Genomic DNA, 19,142 nt, shown 5'->3' on the forward strand with positions numbered 1-19,142 from the left:
ACAATCCCTGCTTTCAACCTTCCCACCTGAGAACAGGGAACAATCCCTGCTTTCAACCTTCCCACCTGAGAACAGGGAACAATCCCTGCTTTCAACCTTCCCACCTGAGAACAGGGAACAATCCCTGCTTTCAACCTTCCCACCTGAGAACAGGGAACAATCCCTGCTTTCAACCTTCCCACTGTTTCTTGCCTGTCTCCCCACATTTAATTTTTGTCTAAATAAAGTGGCAAACCACCTAAAAAAATGTTTTATTTTTTATATTATCATTCTTTAAAATGTATTTAATACTCATGGTTTAATTTGTTTTCTTAAGTATTACTGTACTTTTTCTGATTGTAGTGACAAGGTAGGTAAATTATGATCATCATGACACAATATTATAATTTCAAGCCTTTGGGTAAAGAAGTGAAAATCCCACACTGTTACCTTCAACATGATCAATTCATGACATACTAAAACTAAGAAAAATAACAAATGAGTGTGTGAATGTCAATTACCTTACTGTTAGAGGTAGAAGGGTGCCACCTCTTGAGCAATTTTAGAAATGCTATTGGCTAAAAAAATACTGCTCCTTAAGGGAATCTTGTAATGTGAGACAATGACGTAACAGAGACTGGTAATATTCAAGGGTTTTAATCTAGAAGTAAAAAGACTCAATATAAATATATTAAATTGTTGTCAGAGATCATAGTACCCTCAGCAGGAGAATTCTGTACAACTCTAGTTGTGGATCACTATTTACAGTTGAGGTCAAAGATTTGGGGAAAAGTTGGAAGGTATAAGGAACTCCCTCCTATACCGAACAGCAGCAAATCAAGTCCTTCTGCCACATTTATCATCTTAAGGCTTAAAAATCTTTAAAAAACACAATAGAGGGTGATGTTGGACAGATGCATTGCATTCCCATTCTAGTAACTGGTACTGAAGGGTGCTGATGTTTGGGAATGATCATTTAAGGCTTCTTGGACTCAATGATCCTCAGACATCGCTTGTAGAGGCGAATAGGAGTCCCTCTTTTTGAGTCTTTACTTGTGCTCTGAGCATTAAGTCTTCCTCTTTCCTCCATGCTTTTAAGGACTTGAATTAGGTCAGTGGCTTGGGAAAATCCAGCAGTACAGCTACAGCAAGAGAGCAAAGAAAAATATATAAATACTTGAACCGACAGACATATGCAGTTATTGTGCATATGGATTATTGTTATTAGATTGACGGACACATTGCATGTAATGTTACAATGAACAATTAGCCTTGTGAAGAGATCCATTGAAAAAGTTGTGGCTCATTGCAAATCTATCATCCTTTGAATTTGAGCCACCAACCTTTTCCCTCCATGACAGTCTTGCACACTCGGCACGTTGAAGCAGGATAGAGATACAAAGTCCTGCAGGAGGGATTGGAGAATTGTGGTCTTCTCCAAGTGTCTGATCTGATCAGCCAGCCTGAAATGTGATGGAAAAAGATAGAGGGACAGAGGAGACCAGCGCTCCAGGGAGAGAGCCAATGGATGAGAAGAAAAGGTTAAGAGAAAGACAAACACTATCAGAAAGGAAATATGTGAGACAGTGTGTGTGTGTGTGTGCGCGCGCATGTAACATGTGCGTCCATCTTGCGAAGTTATCTAACCCTCTAACCCTTAGTTATTTAAGGCAGCTGCAAAAACACTTTAACACAGTCCATTTTAGTTACAAAGTGCTCAAGATACATTGTACCAGTGGAGGCTCCTCAGAGGAGGAAGGGGAGGACCATCCTCCTCAGTGAATTCCATAAAAATAGAAATAGTGAAACATACGAAAAAAGTTATGCTTTTTAGATAAAATTATACTAAATATATTAATGTCACCAAATAATTGATTAAAACACACTGTTTTGCAATGAAGGTCTACAGTAGCCTTAACAGCACTTTGTAGGGTAGCACCATGGTGTAGCCGGAGGACAGCTAGCTTCCGTCCTCCTCTAGGTACACTGTAGGGCTGTCCCCTACAACAACAAAAATCTTGGTGACCAAAAGTCGTCTGTTCTTTCGACCACTCGATTGGTTGACATTTTTTTTTAAACGTGTATTTTTCCATATATAGACCCACCCTGTGTTTTAATAAAATCAACTATATGCTTGTCTGATGCAGTTTGATGAAATAAGACACAAATGACTCAAGAGGGAGCAGAGATCAAGATCATCAGAAAAGAAAAAGCTGACCAGATCAACCTCCTCCCGCTCCAACTGGCTTTCGCAGGTTCTGCCATTATTCTCCTGAAGTTGCCGGTAATAGGCTACACTAGGAGTCTGCAACTATTTTCATGTGGAATGCAAATTTGTCTTACAATTTCTACCGATCAGCGTGTCAGTTATGGTTTTCATATGAACATTTTCGTGTTATAGTATCATTTTAATTTAGAGTTGGATATAATTTTGATTAACCACATCCCAATGAATTTGAGATACAAAGACGTTATTTATCAATGATGAGGCACCCAGACTCATCAGGTCGACCTATTTTATGACTGTTTCCACTGGATCCGAGCATAACATTTTCCCCTTTCACTCGGACTGGTTATCGAAAGGGATATTTTTCAAATACTTTGAGGAACTATTGTCATTTTCAATGTGAATGTAAAAACCTGACTTTGTTTGCTTGCTGTTTGAGGTGAAGAAAACTCTACTTTGAGAAGCTCCACAGCTCATTAGAGGTGGTGCGTTAAGCCAATCAGAAATACTATTTGATCCCCAAATCGGTACATTTATATGCCTATAGGCCTACTTCTATGCGTAATCAGTGCGCGTCCTTAGTCAATTGACAGTAGCGCTCCAAACAAAAGACAATGACTAAATTGACAACTTGTAAATGGAATGAAACTTGTTTCTCACAAGTGTAGCATAGGTTGTGCGCTCTGCAAACAACTTGTCCACTCTGACAATGAGAACGGTAAAAGACTGGAATAATAATATATTGAATGCATTAACAGAAATTAACATAACCAAACAAACATTGCAGATTAGAAATTATAGGAACTAACAGTAAATGTAGGAATTGATAGACAATAAAAATCAAGCCAAACAATTCACGCAATGAAGTTATGAAACAATGATTTTGTGCATTCTGGAGAGCAAAGAACATTGTGCATTTTAGCCACTTCTTCTAAAACTGTGCCATCCCCCCGCGGTCTCTGCAATGGATTAGTTCACTGAATCAGACTCGTGTGCCATAAAAAAATAAATACATATTTGCTACTGCTCAAAATATAATAATATTGGTCGACCAACAGCCTACTAAACAATCGACCAGTCCACTACATTGACTAGCACATTGACTTCAATACAAAACCTAGGAGGCTCATGGTTCTCACCACAATTCCATAGACTTACACAGTAATTATGACAACGTTCTCCAACCAATCAGAGCTCTTGCAGCATGAACTGACATGTCCACCCAATCAAAGGATCAGAGAATGAATATATTACTGAAAGCATAACCTACAGATAGATAGCGCTGCAGTACATACAAAGTCGTGAGTAGTAGTTGACTGAAAGAGAGAAAGACAATAGTGGAAAAGTTTTGAAGGAGAAGCAAGAGAGAGCTAGCTTTATTTCATTGTATTTTTATTCACCTTCACTTAGCTAGTGAATACAACTTGCTAGTTTAGCCTATTCAAACACCTGGCTCAAATAGAGAGGGATACAATGTTAGCTAGCTGGGTATGTCTATCCAACACTGGAACTCTTCCAAGTCAAGGTACATTTTTGGTTTTATTAATTTATTGTCACCGTGGCCCACCGGTGTAGCTGCTAAACTGCTTGCTGACTGTACTGTTCTGCATGAATGTAGCGGCTTTACTAACACGTTAGTTATAGTAGCTATGTTGACTAGGTATGACGTTAGCTAATATGGTGACAATGATATAGGCTGTGTGTAGCGGTTAGCGGTTATGATATGAAGGTTTGGGTTGGAAAGGTTTTTTCGCCTGGTCACAGACAGCTGATGTGTTGTGCAGTGAAGTCCACAAGCGAAGGGAAAAGGTGAGAGGAGGAGAGCGCGTAGATTCAAGAAGGAATTATACAATGAGCAAAATTATCAATCTGTTTGTATGTGGCTGCAATGAAAGTGAACGGTTAGCGTGTGATCAGGTGTGTATTTATTCCGCCCATTCGGTTGAATTTTTTTTTCTTAAAACGGAAGCAAACGGAACGGGGATAAACATACCTGAATTTGTCCAATAGAAACTTTAGTTTGCAACTGTTGGACTAATGATTACACCCTAGATCAGCTAGATGCAGGTAAGAGTGTGCCAGGCAGTATTTAACTGTCTGTCACCTTGATGACAAATGTTTATCTCGCCCTGTGCACCTACGTTGAAAACGTTCATTCATAGGCGAGGTTGTAGCAACTTCATGATAGGTATAGTTTTAAAATTTTTTATCATGTAGTAGCCTAAACCTATCAATGTTACATTGAGCTGGGTGAATGGGATATGAATGACAGTCATCCAATATGCTGTAATAGAAATAAGGCCATGCTCATAAAAATAAACATCACTGCATTGTACTGTATGGATACTTTCTCACCTGTGGGTGCAATCACAATGGTACACAGTCTTTGATCCCATGTTGTGGAGATCATATCTCTTCTCTAAAGGGGGTATTTTGTATTTACATTCATCCAAATGCTTGAGAGTGCCACAAAGAAGCATATTATCTGTAACACAGAGAACAAACAGAACATACTGAAGCTAGCTGAGTCATGACATGCAGTAATTATTGGGACAGTGAGGCATTTTTCTTCTTTTGACTACATCAAGCTTGTGACTCTACAAATGTGTTGGATGCATTTTCTGTTTGTTTTGGTTATGTTTCAGATAAGATTTTGCCCAAGACAAATGAATGGTAAATAATGCACTGTGTCATTCTGGAGTCACTTTTATTGTAAGTAAGAATAGAATATGTTTTCCAACACTTCTACATTAATGTGGGAGCTACCATGATTACAGATAATTCTAAATGAAATCGTGAACAATGAGTAAGAAAGTTAGACCCACAAATATCATACCCACCCCCCTTTAAAAAAATGCTACCCTCCCCCGTTATTGTAATGATGAGAGGTTGGAATGTCTAGGGGGTATGATATTTGTGCGTTCGTAACTCACTCAACATTATCCATGATTCATTCAGGATTATCTTTAATCACGGTAGCATCCTAATTACTGTTGAAGTGTTTAGAAACATATACTATTCTTATTTACAATAAGTGACCCGAAAATGACATTACATTTTTCCATTAATTTCTATTGGGCACAAAACAATCTGAAACAACCAAAACAAACAGAAAATGCAGCTAACACATTTATAGAGTCACAAACTTGATGATGTAGTCATTGCGCACTATGAATATGGAACCAAATTCTTAACTTTTGACTACTTTAATACACAAGTGAATTTGTCCCAATACTTTTGGTCCCCTAAAATGGGGTAACTATGTATAAAAGTGCTGTAATTTCTAATTAAAGCTGACAGTCTACACTTTAACCGCTCTTGGGTAGGGGACAATATTTTCACGTCCGGATGTGAAGCATGCTCAAAGTAAACTGCCTGTTACTCAGGCCCAGAAGCTAGGATATGCATATAATTGGTAGATTTGGATAGAAAACACTCTAAGGTTTCTAAAATAGTTAAAATAATGTCTGTGATTATAACAGAACTGATATGGCAGGCGAAACCCAGAGGACAAACCATCCCCCAAAAAAAACAATTCAGCCTACCACTATTTTCAATGGCTGTCACTTTTATTATAAGTTGAAGTCCTCCCAGATTGCAGTTCCTAGGGCTTCCACTAGATGTCAACAGTCTTTAGAAAGAGTTTCAGCCTGGTTTTTGGAAAAATGAGCCAGAAATTGTAGTTTTTCTAGGTTGCTCTCATTTTGGCTGTAGTGGTTCCAAGCGTGTGAATGAAAGATAATAACGATTCTCCGTCTTAAATTTTATCGTTTATTTACGTATTAGGGTACCTAAGGTTTGATTATAAACGTTGTTTGACTTGTTTGGAAAAGTTCATTAGTAACATTTGGGATGCATTTTGATGGAGGGAAACTGGGTGGATTATTGACTGAAGTGTGCCAGCTAAACTGAGTTTTTATGGATATAAAGAAGGACATTATCGAACAAAAGGACAATTTCTGATGTAACTGGGACATTTTGGAGTGCCAACAGAATAAGATCATCAAAAGGTAAGGCATTTTTTATATCGCTATTCCTGCCTGGTTGAAATATGTTTTTCATGCTTTTGTATGCGGGGTGCTGTCCTCAGATAATCGCATGGTGTGCTTTTGCCGTAAAGCTTTTTTGAAATCTGACACAGCGGATGGATTAACAAGAAGTTAAGCTTTATTTTGATGTATTACACTTGTGATGTTATGAAAGTTAAATATTTATAATTAGTTTGAATTTTGGGCTCTGCAATTTCACCAAATGTTGGCCAGGTGGGACGCAACCATCCCACATGCCCATAAGAAGTTAACCTCACAGTCATTGGATAATAAGTGCTGGAGTACTGAGCCAAAATAAAAAATAAATGCTTCACTGTCCCAATAATTACAGAGGGTTCTCACTGTATATCTAGAATGGCACCATCAAGCTTTTCCTAAAAAGTAAAATTAGCCAGTTACCAGACTGATAGTGGGCTCATGGAGAAACACAAAACTACTACCTGTTGTCATAGATGGTGCACTCTCAGTAGGGGTTGGTATTAGAGGTGTGGTCCTTAACTTTGAGGAGGCGGTCCTCTTAGTAATTGTGTTCTTCCAAAGGGTAGATGAGGTCATCACATTTGCAGATGTTGTTCTCTTATTTGAGGGCATTGTTCTCCGAGTTTGAGATATTCTCCTCTGGGTTGGTGATGCAGTCTTGTTTGCTGAGGATATGGTCGTTGGTGTTTTAGTTATCTGTTCCAAACAGGCTTTGCCTCGTTCCCCCCTCCAGCGGCGAGGCTGAAAGGTATCTCCTCTTGGAGGGCCACAATGGTGAAGTTTCCTAAGGACCTTTGGGAGTTTGGGACTTTTGGGTATAAGAGTTGTGGTTGTTAAAGTTGTTGTCTGTGGATGAGGTGAAGGCTTTGGTGTTGATGTTGTCCTCTGTCGTGACCGTGGTTTTTTCTTTGTTGTAGCTTGATTTTGATGTGAGATCGTTTTTTCAGTTCTTGATCCAGTCTTTTGTGTAGCAGTTTTCATTTTTACCTGTGTGGTTGAAATAATTTTCGAAGCAGTTCTCTGAGTTGTGGGTGTGGTTTTCTGTTTTTGTGATGCACTCCTCGGTATCAGGGATGCAGTTGTCTGTATTAAGGGCGTGCTGGTCTGTGTTTGACTTGTGGTTGTTTGAGTTGTGAATGTTTTCTTGCCCCTGCTGCATCCTTTCCTGTGCTTGATCTGAAAGGTGTCTCCTCTGGGAGGACCTCTTGGAACACAGTCCCGTGAGGGGGAAAATAGCTTGGGGCGGTTCCCTTTGGGGATTAACCTGGTTGGGCTAGACAAGGGTCTCACTGTAACCAGGTTTTCCCCGGTGCCTGCTGAGGTTTGGGGGTCACTGCTGCCACCATGTTTACTTGCCGTGCGGTTGATGGTGTAATCTTTGGGATTTTTGAAGACTGCATATGGGGCCACCTTGGCCACCTTGCACCTGCACAGAGCAAAAATTGACTTATTAGACAGGCCAAACATGCCAAGAGAGAATCCTTTCATAAACTCATAGGCAGTGTTGGGGTCGTTACTTAAAATAAGTAACGTCCATCAACAGTAACATATTACTTTACTTATCACTCCCTGGGAAAAGTAACCACTTACACTACTATATTACTTTTGTGTTACACCCCAAAATATTGTGCGCTCTCACTCAATGTAAATGTTATGTTACTTAGGCCTATACACTAACACAAGTAACCTAATAATGACAGACACAAAATCTACAACATACCAAGCTACAAGCTTGTTCACCTCTCCCTGGGCTAAAGCCTGTCATCCTGAACGATTATAATCAAGCCTGGGTTGTTTGGAGGGGGTAGGCCTACATAGTCATCTTCAGCAGCAGTGATCAGGCCTTGGGGGTTTTCCGCTATGAGTTTTGTCTTGGCGTGTTGCTTTTGCAGGTGCTTCAAGAGATTGGAAGTTGTGTTTCTAGCAGTGAAGTGTTTTCTCATGCCTGGGCACAGTTTATGTTTTAAGGTTATATTCTTGTAATTTTGTCCTCACACCACATCAAAGTTTACTTTAGTTGCACAAATAGAAAGACAGTTTGTTTTTTACTATTACAAACTGTGTGTGGGAGGGGGAAAAAAGGCCACAAGTAATGGGAGTACTTCCCCACTGAAACTCAACGTTTTAGATGCTTCTGCCATTTTTCATTGCCCTCACTAAAGCAGTTTGTAGTAGTGCGTTCGTAAACAGGAACTTGGTGCGAGGACGTCAGACTTAGGTAGAAAACAATACTGGGAGGGGGGTTAAAAATGGCGCCAACAGAGAGGGAATAATAATCACAAATATTTATTTGGATCCATAACTGTAATGGGAAGGGTAACAAAAGTAACAACAACCTATCTTTGATCAGTAACTATAGTATTATTACTTCAAATTGGAACAGTATTTTATTATACTACTTGTTACCGCAAAATAATATTATTATAACGCTTTACTTTGTAACGCGTTACCCACAACGCTGGCCATAGATCTCTCTGTATTTTTCACAACATTTCCCAACATCTCACAACATTTTTCTAATTTTGTATACATGAGCTTACTGGTTGTATTATTTGTAATTTCAGAGTCACTGTATATTTCATATGGGGGGGGGGGGGTTAAATTGTATTAGATCATCTAAAAAGTTTCACTGCGTATTTTGAATACAGGGAATTACTTTTAATTTTCAATGTTTTGCTGGGATGAGAGTGAGGGGGCTGGATATCAGGCAAGTCATCACAAGCATCTCAGTTAAAACTGGAGAGTTTCTGCTGCAGTTTCAATTGCCCATCATATGATCCTTATTCAATTTTTTGATGAAACAATAGCATGTCCCATATTACTATCCTTATCACAGTATTATAGAACAAAGTCCATGTACTGTAAAGACTTGATCAGGACAATATCGCTTACACACACTACATTATTTCTGACAGACAGTACTCACATTCCCCACCAGTTAAGCTCAGTACATTGACTCCTGGGAGTGAACTCGAAGCAGGGCATCTTGAGGAGATTGAAGAAGCTGAAGCCCACCATATTGGAGATGGTATCATTTACAAGCTGGAGGCACTGGCGAAACCTGATGACAACAGAAAGAAGGGTAGGTAATGCCAAGACCGTGGCATTAAAGGGAAATTTCTAAAATGTTGAACTTCATATTCATCATATCCAGCGCCACCCCAACATATGTCAAAAAGGTGTTTCTTTGTTTTATAGTAATAAAAAAAGAGAGGAATATAAGCGTTTCCAATGACAATCAATCAATTAGTAGGCAATGCATACGCACAATTGCTTAAAATTACATGATACACACCGATGATGTCATTGGAAACACTTATCTTCCTCTATCTTTTACTACAAAACATAGAAATGCGCTATTTTAACATTTGTTGACGTTGGGGTGCTGCTCGAAATAATGAATGAAGTTTAACATGATAGAACCGTCCCTTTAAGTCATCAGTTTTCCTAAGCTTACCATTGCTGTTTTAAGCTCAAACAACAAATCAGGGATCTCTCACCCAAGGAATAGTTCAAATAGGTTGGCAAACTTGGCATGTTGTCAGCCAGAGCAAATCACACTGTGTTGTATAACACTTATTATTATTGAATAGTTGATGTTTCCCATAATTTCTTTAATGCCAATGTGTCCAACAGAGCCACATATCGTTGTTGCTTGGTATTCACAGGGAGAAGTGACAAGTCAAAACATGACATTTTACAGGAAGATTTAAATTGCTTACGAGGAAACATGAAGTGACGTGCTATACATCGGTTTAGGGCCGGGTAGGGAATGTTGATTCATAACTAGGGCACAGGCAGGGCTCGGGTATCACTCAATTGATCACTAACATTTTGAAGCCGAGCCATGGACATGCTCTGCTTTAGAGCTCTTCACAGGCATGGATTTTAAGCCTGAGCCCGACCCATGTCTGCGACGTTCAGGCCTGATTACTTCTGCCAAAATTAAAGGCCCTGCCTGAAGCGTGAAATCAGAAATAACTTCCTCTGTTAATAAATCCATTAGCTTCAGTAGGAGAGCTCTAGGGACAGAGCGGAGCAGCTAATGGATTTACTAACAAAATAAGTTATTTCTGATTTCGGGCATGGCTGGGCCCTAAATTTGGCAGAAGCAATCGGGCCTGAGTACGGTACGGTAGGGCCTGAATGTCACGGGCATGGGTATGGCTTAAAAGTCATGCCTGTGCAGGGCTCTAGTGCTTACTGTGGAATGAATCATGTGTATGACCTTGTCAGTTAAACCTGGGAGGAGAACGAGACTGCATCGTCTGTCTGGCATTCATGCATAAAGGAAATTAATCAAAGTATAAGCGTACTACACAAACATCGGTCTTGTGTTCTGTGGCAACTCAGAGCTAGGAGTTGACACCTCACTTAGATCTCCAAAGTGTCTGATTAGGAGTCCTGAAAGAGACGGGCAATTATTGCTCACCCTAAAAAGGTTCTAAATAGAACCTTCTAGAGTTCTTTGGTTTGTTACCTAAGGGGAACCCTTTTTGGTGCTAGGTAGAACCCTTTGCAGAAGGTTACCTAGAACATTCTATGTATGGTTCTTCATAGAACCTCCTGTAAATGGTCCTACCTAGAACCCTCTGACAGGTTCAACAAAGAATGCTTTTATCTTTGAAGGTTTTTTCCTAGAATCCTATATGAATGGTTCCACCAACCTTTATTAGCCTTTAAAATTGTACTTTTTATAACAATACATTACATAAATCATAAGGTCTTTCTTTGAAGGCCTAGTTAGACCCTAACAGGAAACACCTGGTTTACAGGCCAAATCAAATTTTATTTGTCACACGCGCCGAATACAACAGGTGTATTTCACCTTATCGTGAAATGCTTACTTACAAGCCCTTAACCAACAATGCAGTTCAAGAAATGGAGTTAAGAATATTTATTTAGAAAAATATTTTTTTAAATAAAAGTACAAATTCAAATAAAATGTATCACAATAATATTACATAACAATAACGAGCATATATACAGGGGGTACCGGTACTGAGTCAATGTGCAGGGGTACAGGTTAGTGGAGGTCATTTGTACTTGATGGTAGGGGTAAAGTGACTATGCATAGATAATAATAAACAGTGAGTAGCAGCAGTTGGGGGGGGGGGGGGGGGGGGGCATTTGATTAATTGTTCAGCAGTCTTATGACTTGTGGGTAACAGCTCTTTAAGGAGCCTTTTGGACCTAGACTTGGCGCGCCGGGACTGCTTGCTGTGCGGAAGCAGAGAGAACAGTCTATGACTTGGATGACTGGAGTCTTTGACACCGCCTAGTATATAGGTCCTGGATGGCAGGAAGCTTGGCCCCAGTGATGTACTGGGCCGTACACACTACTCTCTGTAATGCCTTGCAGTTGGATGCCAAGCAGTTGCCATACCAGGCGGTGATGCAATTGGTCAGGATGCTCTCCATGGTGCAGCTGTATAACTTTTTGAGGATCTGGGGACCCATGCCAAATCTTTTCAGTCTCCTGAGGGGGTCTTGGTGTGTTTGGACCGTGATAGTTTGTTGGTGATGTGGACATCAAGGAACTTGACGCTCTCGACCCGCTTCACTACAGCCCGTCGATGTTAATGGGGGCCTATTCGTCTCTCCTTTTCCTGTAGTCCACGATCATCTCCTTTGTCTTGCTCGCATTGAGGGAGAGACTGTTATCCTGGCATCACACTGACAGGTCTCTGACCTCCTCCCTATAGGTTGTCTCATCGTTGTCGGTGATCAGGCCTACCACTGTTGTGTCGTCAGCAAACATAATGATGGTGTTGGAGTCGTGCTTGGCCACGCAGTCGTGGTTGAACAGGGAGTACAGGAGTGGACTAAGCATGCACCCCTGAGGGGCTCCGGTGTTGAGGTTTAGCATAGTAGATGTGTTGTTGCCTACCTTTACCACCTGGTGGCTGCCCGTCAGGAAGTCCGGGATCCAGTTGCAGAAGAAGGTGTTTAGTCCCATGGTCCTTAGCTTAGTGATGAACTTGGTGGGCACTATGGTGTTGAACGCTGAGCTGTAGTCAATGAACAGCATTCTCACATAGGTGTTCCTTTTGTCTCAGAGGGAAAGGGCAGTGTGGAGTGTGATTGAGATTGCGTCATCTGTGGATCTGTTGGGGCGGTATGTGAATTGGAGTGGGTCTTGAGTTTCCGGGATGATGGTGTTGATGTGAGCCATGACCAACCTTTCAAAGCACTTCATGACTACCGACATGAGTGCTACGGGGCGGTAGTCATTTAGGCAGGTTACCTTGACATTCTTGGGCACAGGGACCATGGTGGTCTACTTGAAACATGTAGGTATTACAGACTCTGTCAGGGAGAGGTTGAAAATGTCAGTGAAGACACTTGCCAGTTGGTCCGTGCATGCTCTCTCCTTTTCCCTGATAATGCTTCTGGCCCCACGGCCTTGTGAATGTTGACCTGTTTTAAAAGGTCTTGCTCACATCGGCTACAGAAAGCGGGATCACACAGTCCTCCGGACCAGCTGGTGCTCTCGTGCATGCTTCAGTGTTGCTTGCCTCGAAGCGACCATAAAAAGGCATTTAGCTCATCTGGTTGGCTCGCGTCACTGGGCAGCTTGCAGCTGGGTTTCCCTTTGTAGTCCGTAATAGTTTGCAAGCCCTGCCACATCCGACGAGTGTCAGAGCCGGCGTAGTATGATTCAATCTTAGTCCTGTATTGAAACTTTGCCTGTTTGATGGTTCATCTGAGGGCATTGCGGGATTTCTTATAAGCGTCTGGATTAGTGTTTGGCTCCTTGAAAGCAGCAGCTCTAGCTTTTAGCTCAGTGTGGATGTTACCTGTAATCCATGGCTTCTGGTTGGGATATGTTAGTACAGTCACTGTGGGGACTATGTCTTTTTTATGGGGGAGTACGACTTTCTTTTCATTCACCTTATTTTATTGGTGCATGCATTGTGGTAATCCAAATTGGGGTGCCATTTAACAATGCACTATGCAGAAATCACACCTCCATTTCTCCATTTCCTTGTTGCAAAAAACAACTTGCTTTATGTGACAAAACAAGCAAGCATAGTGTAGAGAATCATTGTTCCAGCTAAACTGTGTTCCATCTAAACTGCTGTGAAATATATTTTCCATAACCCAAAATATTGTATTGTCAGCTGTTTGAAGCAGGTGTACAAAACCGTAAGTAATAGATACAAAAGAACTTCAGAACGGGAAGCATAGAAATAGCCCACATAGAACAGATATAGAGCTTCTTAGACTTGCTTTCAATTAGAATGAGAGATCTATAACTCACATTTCAATTTGAATTTGATTGGGTTGCCCAAAAAGTTACATATTGCAGCTTTAAGCCTATAGCATATTTACAGTTTTACTGAGTGGGGAAAAAAACATAGACTACAATTTGTACTCTAAAGCACTGAATCAAATGATCTGATATAGTATCATTGGTACAATGGCACACTCTACCCGACATTCCAGAAAAGAAAAACACCTATCAGTTAGCAGATGCACCATACCCCTGAAAAATAAAGGTCAGCATAATGAAAAGTCTGTCTTTATTGAACAGTATTGAGTTATAGCTCTAAGGTGTTCCCCTTCAGGGGACTGGAATGTATGTCTCTGTCATGCCTGGAATGTGATGGATGCTGCCCAGGGGCTACACATTGAGGCTCACCTTTTGTCACAGTCACAGTGTGAGATGGTGAAGAAGTTGGGATTGAAAACACCATAGTTCACTGTGAAGGAGGGGATAGTGTTACTGCAGTGGTCATGCTCACGGCAGCACCCGTCTGCTCGCTCAAACATTCCTACAACAAGAAACAAACAGTGGAGAGACTAAATAAGTCTCTCAGATCATTAAATACACATTTCATGTGTAATGACACATTGCTACTAGAGGTCGACCGATTATGATTTTTCAACGCTGATACCGATTATTGGAGGACCAAAAAAAGCCGATAGTGATTATCCGGCCGATATACAGTGGGGCAAAAAAGTATTTAGTCAGCCACCAATTGTGCAAGTTCTCCCACTTAAAAAGAAGAGTGAGGCCTGTAATTTTCATCATCAAATATGACAGACAAAATGAGAAGAAAAAAATCCAGAAAATCACATTGTAGGATTTTTAATGAATTTATTTGCAAATTATGGTGGAAAATAAGTATTTGGTCACCTACAAACAAGCAAGATTTCTGGCTCTCACAGACCTGTAACTTCTCCTTTAAGAGGCTCCTCTGTCCTCCACTCGTTACCTGTATTAATGGCACCTGTTTGAACTTGTTATCAGTATAAAAGACACCTGTCCACAACCTCAAACAGTCACACTCCAAACTCTACTATGGCCAAGACCAAAGAGCTGTCGAAGGACACCAGAAACAAAATTGTAGACCTGCACCAGGCTGGGAAAACTGAATCTGCAATAGGTAAGCAGCTTGGTTTGAAGAAATCAAATGTGGGAGTAATTATTAGGAAATGGAAGACATACAAGACCACTGATAATCTCCCTCGATCTGAGGCTCCATGCAAGATCTCACCCCGTGGGGTCAAAATTGTCACAAGAACGGTGAGCAAAAATCCCAGAACCACACGGGGGGACCTAGTGAATGACCTGCAGAGAGCTGGGACCAAAGTAACAAAGCCTACCATCAGTAACACACTACGCCGCCAGGGACTCAAATCCTGCAGTGCCAGACGTGTCCCCCTGCTTAAACCAGTACATGTCCAGGCCCGTCTGAAGTTTGCAAGAGAGCATTTGGATGATCCAGAAGAAGATTGGGAGAATGTCATATGGTCAGATGAAACCAAAATAGAATGTTTTGGTAAAAACTCAACTTGTCGTGTTTGGAGGACAAAGAATGTTGAGTTGCATCCAAAGAACACCATACCTACTGTGAAGCATGGGGGTGGAAACATCATGCTTTAGGGCTGTTTTTCTGCAAAGGGGCCAGGACGACTGATCCGTGTAAAGGAAAGAATGAATGGGGCCATGTATCGTGAGATTTTGAGTGAAAACCTCCTTCCATCAGCAAGGGCATTGAAGATGAAACGTGGCTGGGTCTTTCAGCATGACAATGATCCCAAACACACCGCCCGGGCAACGAAGGAGCGGCTTCGTAAGAAGCATTTCAAGGTCCTGGAATGGCCTAGCCAGTCTCCAGATCTCAACCCCATAGAAAATCTTTGGAGGGAGTTGAAAGTCCGTGTTGCCCAGCAACAGCCCCAAAACATCACTGCTCTAGAGGAGATCTGCATGGAGGAATGGGCCAAAATACCAGCAACAGTGTGTGAAAACCTTGTGAAGACTTACAGAAAACGTTTGACCTCTGTCATTGCCAACAAAGGGTACATAACAAAGTATTGAGATAAGTATTTGGTCAATAACAAAAGTTTATTCTCCAACATAATTTGCAAATAAATTCATTAAAAATCCTACAATGTGATTTTCTGGATTTTTTTTTCTCATTTTGTCTGTCATAGTTGAAGTGTACCTATGATGAAAATTACAGGCCTCTCTCATCTTTTTAAGTTGGAGAACTTGCACAATTGGTGGCTGACTAAATACTTTTTTGCCCCACTGTACATATGTTTGTATATGTAATAATGACAATTACAACAATACTGAATGAACAATGAACACTTATTTTAACTTAATATAATACATCAAATATATTTAGTCTCAAATAAATAATGAAACATGTTAAATCTGGTTTAAATAATGCAAAAGAAACGGTGTTGGAGAAGGAAGTAAAAGCGCAATATGTGCCATGTAAAAAAAGCTAACGTTTAAGTTCTTTGCTCAGAACATGAGAACATATGAAAGCTGGTGGTTCAGTATTCCCAGTTAAGAAGTTTTAGCTTGTAGTTAAAGGAATTATGACGCGTCGACTATTTTTCTCTATACCATTTGTATTTCATATACCTTTGACTATTGGACGTTCTAATAGGCACTTAGTATTGCCAGCCTAATCTCAGGAGTTGATAGGCTTGAAGTCATAAACAGTGCTGTGAAGCAAGCATTGCTAAGAAGAGCTGCTGGCAAACGCCGTAAAGTTTGAATGAATGCTTAAGAGCCTGCTGCTGCCTACCACCGCTTAGTCAGACTGGTCTATCAAATCATAGACTTAATTATAATATAAATAACACAGAAATATGAGCCGTTGGTCATTAATATGGTCAAATCCGGAAACTATAATTTAGAAAACAAAACGTTTATTCTTTCAGTGAAATACGGAACCGTTCAGTATTTTATCAAACGGGCAGCAACCCTAAGTCTAAATATTGCTGTTACATTGCAGAACCTTCAATGTTATGTCATAAATATGTAAAATTCTGGCAAATTAGTTGGCAACGAGCCAGGCAGCCCAAACTTCTGCATATACCCCGACTCTGCTTGTAATGAACGCAAGAGAAGTGACACAATTTCACAAGTTAATATTGCCTGCTAACATTAATTTATTTTAACTAAATATGCAGGTTTAAAAAAATTTACTTCTGTGTATTTATTTTAAGAAAGGCATTGATGTTTATGGTTAGGTACATTCGTGCAACGATTGTGCTTTTTTCACGAATGCGCTTTTGTTAAATCATCCCCCGTTTGGCGAAGTAGGCTGTGATTCGATGATAAATTAAAAGTCACCGCATTGATTATATGCAACGCAGGACCAGCTAGTTAACCTAGTAATATCATCAACCATGTGTAGTTAACTAGTGATTATTTTTATAAGATAAGTTTAATGCTAGCTAGCAACTTACCTTGGCTCCTTGCTGCACTCGCGTAACAGTTGGTCAGCCTGCCACACAGATTCCTTGTGGAATGCAATGTAATTGGCGTCCAAAAATGACAATTACTGATCGTTATGAAAACTTGAAATCGTCCCTAAAGAATCGTCCTTGTAAATTAATCGGTCGACCTCTAATGGCTACAGTGGGTGGTCAGTTGTAGCACCAAGCACTAATGTTATAGATCAATAAGTAAGATGTGATATAGTACTTGCTGGAAAAGAAGTAGGCCTACAGTACACACATGGCAACTCCAATGAGTTGTCCTGATCAAATAGGCTACAGACAAATAGGGATAAGGAATGATAAAGTGAAGAGTGCATACATGCAAACTATAAATGAATGAGAGAAAAATAAAGATTAAGGTTAAAGAAAGATATGGAATTGAGAATTAAGTTACAAATAAAGCACTCAAATTTCATTCAAGTCTGGGCAACTTCAACTCATAAATCTTTAAGGTTGTGCCCTGTGCCCAATTTGAGGCTAAATATTTTTTTTGTTATTAACTCTGTCCTCTGTGTGACTGTCCCATATGTTGTCCAGAAACAGCTATCCTTGTGGCTATTGTTTTCACTATACTTTACATTATGAAGCAGCCCAAATATGGTTTTAAGAACAGAAGGCTTTCCCAACTTTGAAAAAAATTAGCTGTAGGCTATGTTATAGGCCACTTTGATACAACATGACAAGGTATTGCAATGAAACAGCAGGGCGCAGGTCTCGAACCCTAGACCTTCTAGCCCGAGGTCCGGCGCGCTGTTGACTGTGCCGCAAAAGCATGCTCGTGCGGCAGGGTCGATTTCCGCGCTTATAAACCCAGGGTCGTTACAGTATATACTATTATGTGATATTTTATACAGAGTATAATATTCACTCTTCTCATTAATAAAAAGTGTTGAGGGTGTGAATTACAGAATTACAAATGTATAGATACATTTATACTGTAGGTAGCCTACTGTATTTTGAGTCTATTGGACACATGTATCTGAAAAACATCTCTGGTGATCAGCATGTGTGAAGTGTAAATATTATTCTACTCACCTAACTGCTTGTAGTCAATCGCTTTGCTTCCAGTGCCACACCAAAGTGTCCCAGGAAATACCCACGCGCGTTTCCTACGGGATTTTGCACCCGAAATATGTTGTTGCTCCAATGGGTAATTTTTCGTCTGTTTGATAAATCCATCGACAGGACTCAGTGGGCACAGGTTGTCTGGACTCAACAACGCCCTGATATTGAAGAGGGATAATTCCACGAGGCTCTCCGGGCGCGTTTGGTGGCAACGAAACAGGTAATTGGCAGTGGCTACAGGGTCGTTGTTAATTGAGCATTTTACAAGCTGCTTCTCTGACCATTCGCTCACATATAACATCAATGTATGAGTCCCGACCATATTTCGGAGGAAGCTTAGGCGCGTGTGTCCTAGTCCAGTGAAACTCGTCCTGTGGCAGAAGTTGGCGTTTTGCGCGTCGGTCCCTGCTGACATCTTCACATCATGTGCACTTAGCAAACTGAGCAATGACAAGCACAGAACAAATTGCAGTAAACGTTTGTTTATCATATCAAAAATAGACTAAATTATATTAATACATAAATTAAAAAAGTAACAGCCGTCTCAATAGAGCTCTCCAGTTTGTAGTCCTAAAAACCGGAAATTAGTTGCCTCTAGTTCGTTCAGTCCGCCACAGTGGACGCGTCATAATACCCATAAAAACACCCACATGGTTCCAATGTTTTTTCAGACATTCATTTTTCACACCGTGAATTGTATAAACACTTCAAATTAAGTGTATGTTTGGTGTAGGCTTACCTTGGCGTGACGTTTTGTCAACCGTGTAATTCTCTCTCAGACAAGGTGAGATTTATGAATACATTCGTCTCAATTTACTCAAACAAAATTGAAACGCTAATTAGCAACAAAGACTTCCTGCAAGAAGCTCCTGCACACAATCTCTAGCCTACACTGTCAGCTACCGACCAGCGCGATCAGAGACCTGTGCCTAATCCATGATGAAATCATCAACTGTATTGAAATTAATTGAATAAAGTTTTGAACTTCTAAGGTCCGCTTTCAATGGCTTAGCTAGCCACTGACTACACTTTAGCTAGCTACTTAGCAGAGCAGCAGATCAAAACATTATTTTGTATTACAAGTGGTG

At 40.5% G+C, this 19,142-nt stretch overlaps 1 protein-coding gene across 2 annotated transcripts; it reads right to left on the reverse strand.

Annotated features, from left to right (window-relative positions):
• Positions 1–746: 746 nt before the first annotated feature.
• On the reverse strand, positions 747–18,848 carry LOC139412019 (uncharacterized). Of its 2 annotated transcripts, XM_071158801.1 has the most exons (8): positions 18,794–18,848; positions 18,025–18,494; positions 13,880–14,012; positions 9,161–9,295; positions 6,696–7,660; positions 4,562–4,691; positions 1,323–1,442; positions 747–1,121 (listed from the first exon to the last, which is right to left on the reverse strand). In XM_071158801.1, the coding sequence occupies exons 2-8, from the start codon at positions 18,467–18,469 to the stop codon at positions 956–958; spliced, it is 2,094 nt and encodes a 697-aa protein (XP_071014902.1). In that variant the 5' UTR covers positions 18,470–18,494; positions 18,794–18,848; the 3' UTR covers positions 747–955. The 2 variants fall into 2 exon arrangements, with proteins under 2 accessions (XP_071014902.1, XP_071014900.1); XM_071158799.1 differs by lacking the exon at positions 18,794–18,848 and having other exon boundaries at positions 18,025–18,624.
• Positions 18,849–19,142: the final 294 nt, after the last annotated feature.

This window comes from Oncorhynchus clarkii, chromosome 6 (genome assembly GCF_045791955.1).
Source record: "Oncorhynchus clarkii lewisi isolate Uvic-CL-2024 chromosome 6, UVic_Ocla_1.0, whole genome shotgun sequence".
NCBI classification, from domain to species: Eukaryota; Metazoa; Chordata; class Actinopteri; order Salmoniformes; family Salmonidae; genus Oncorhynchus; species Oncorhynchus clarkii.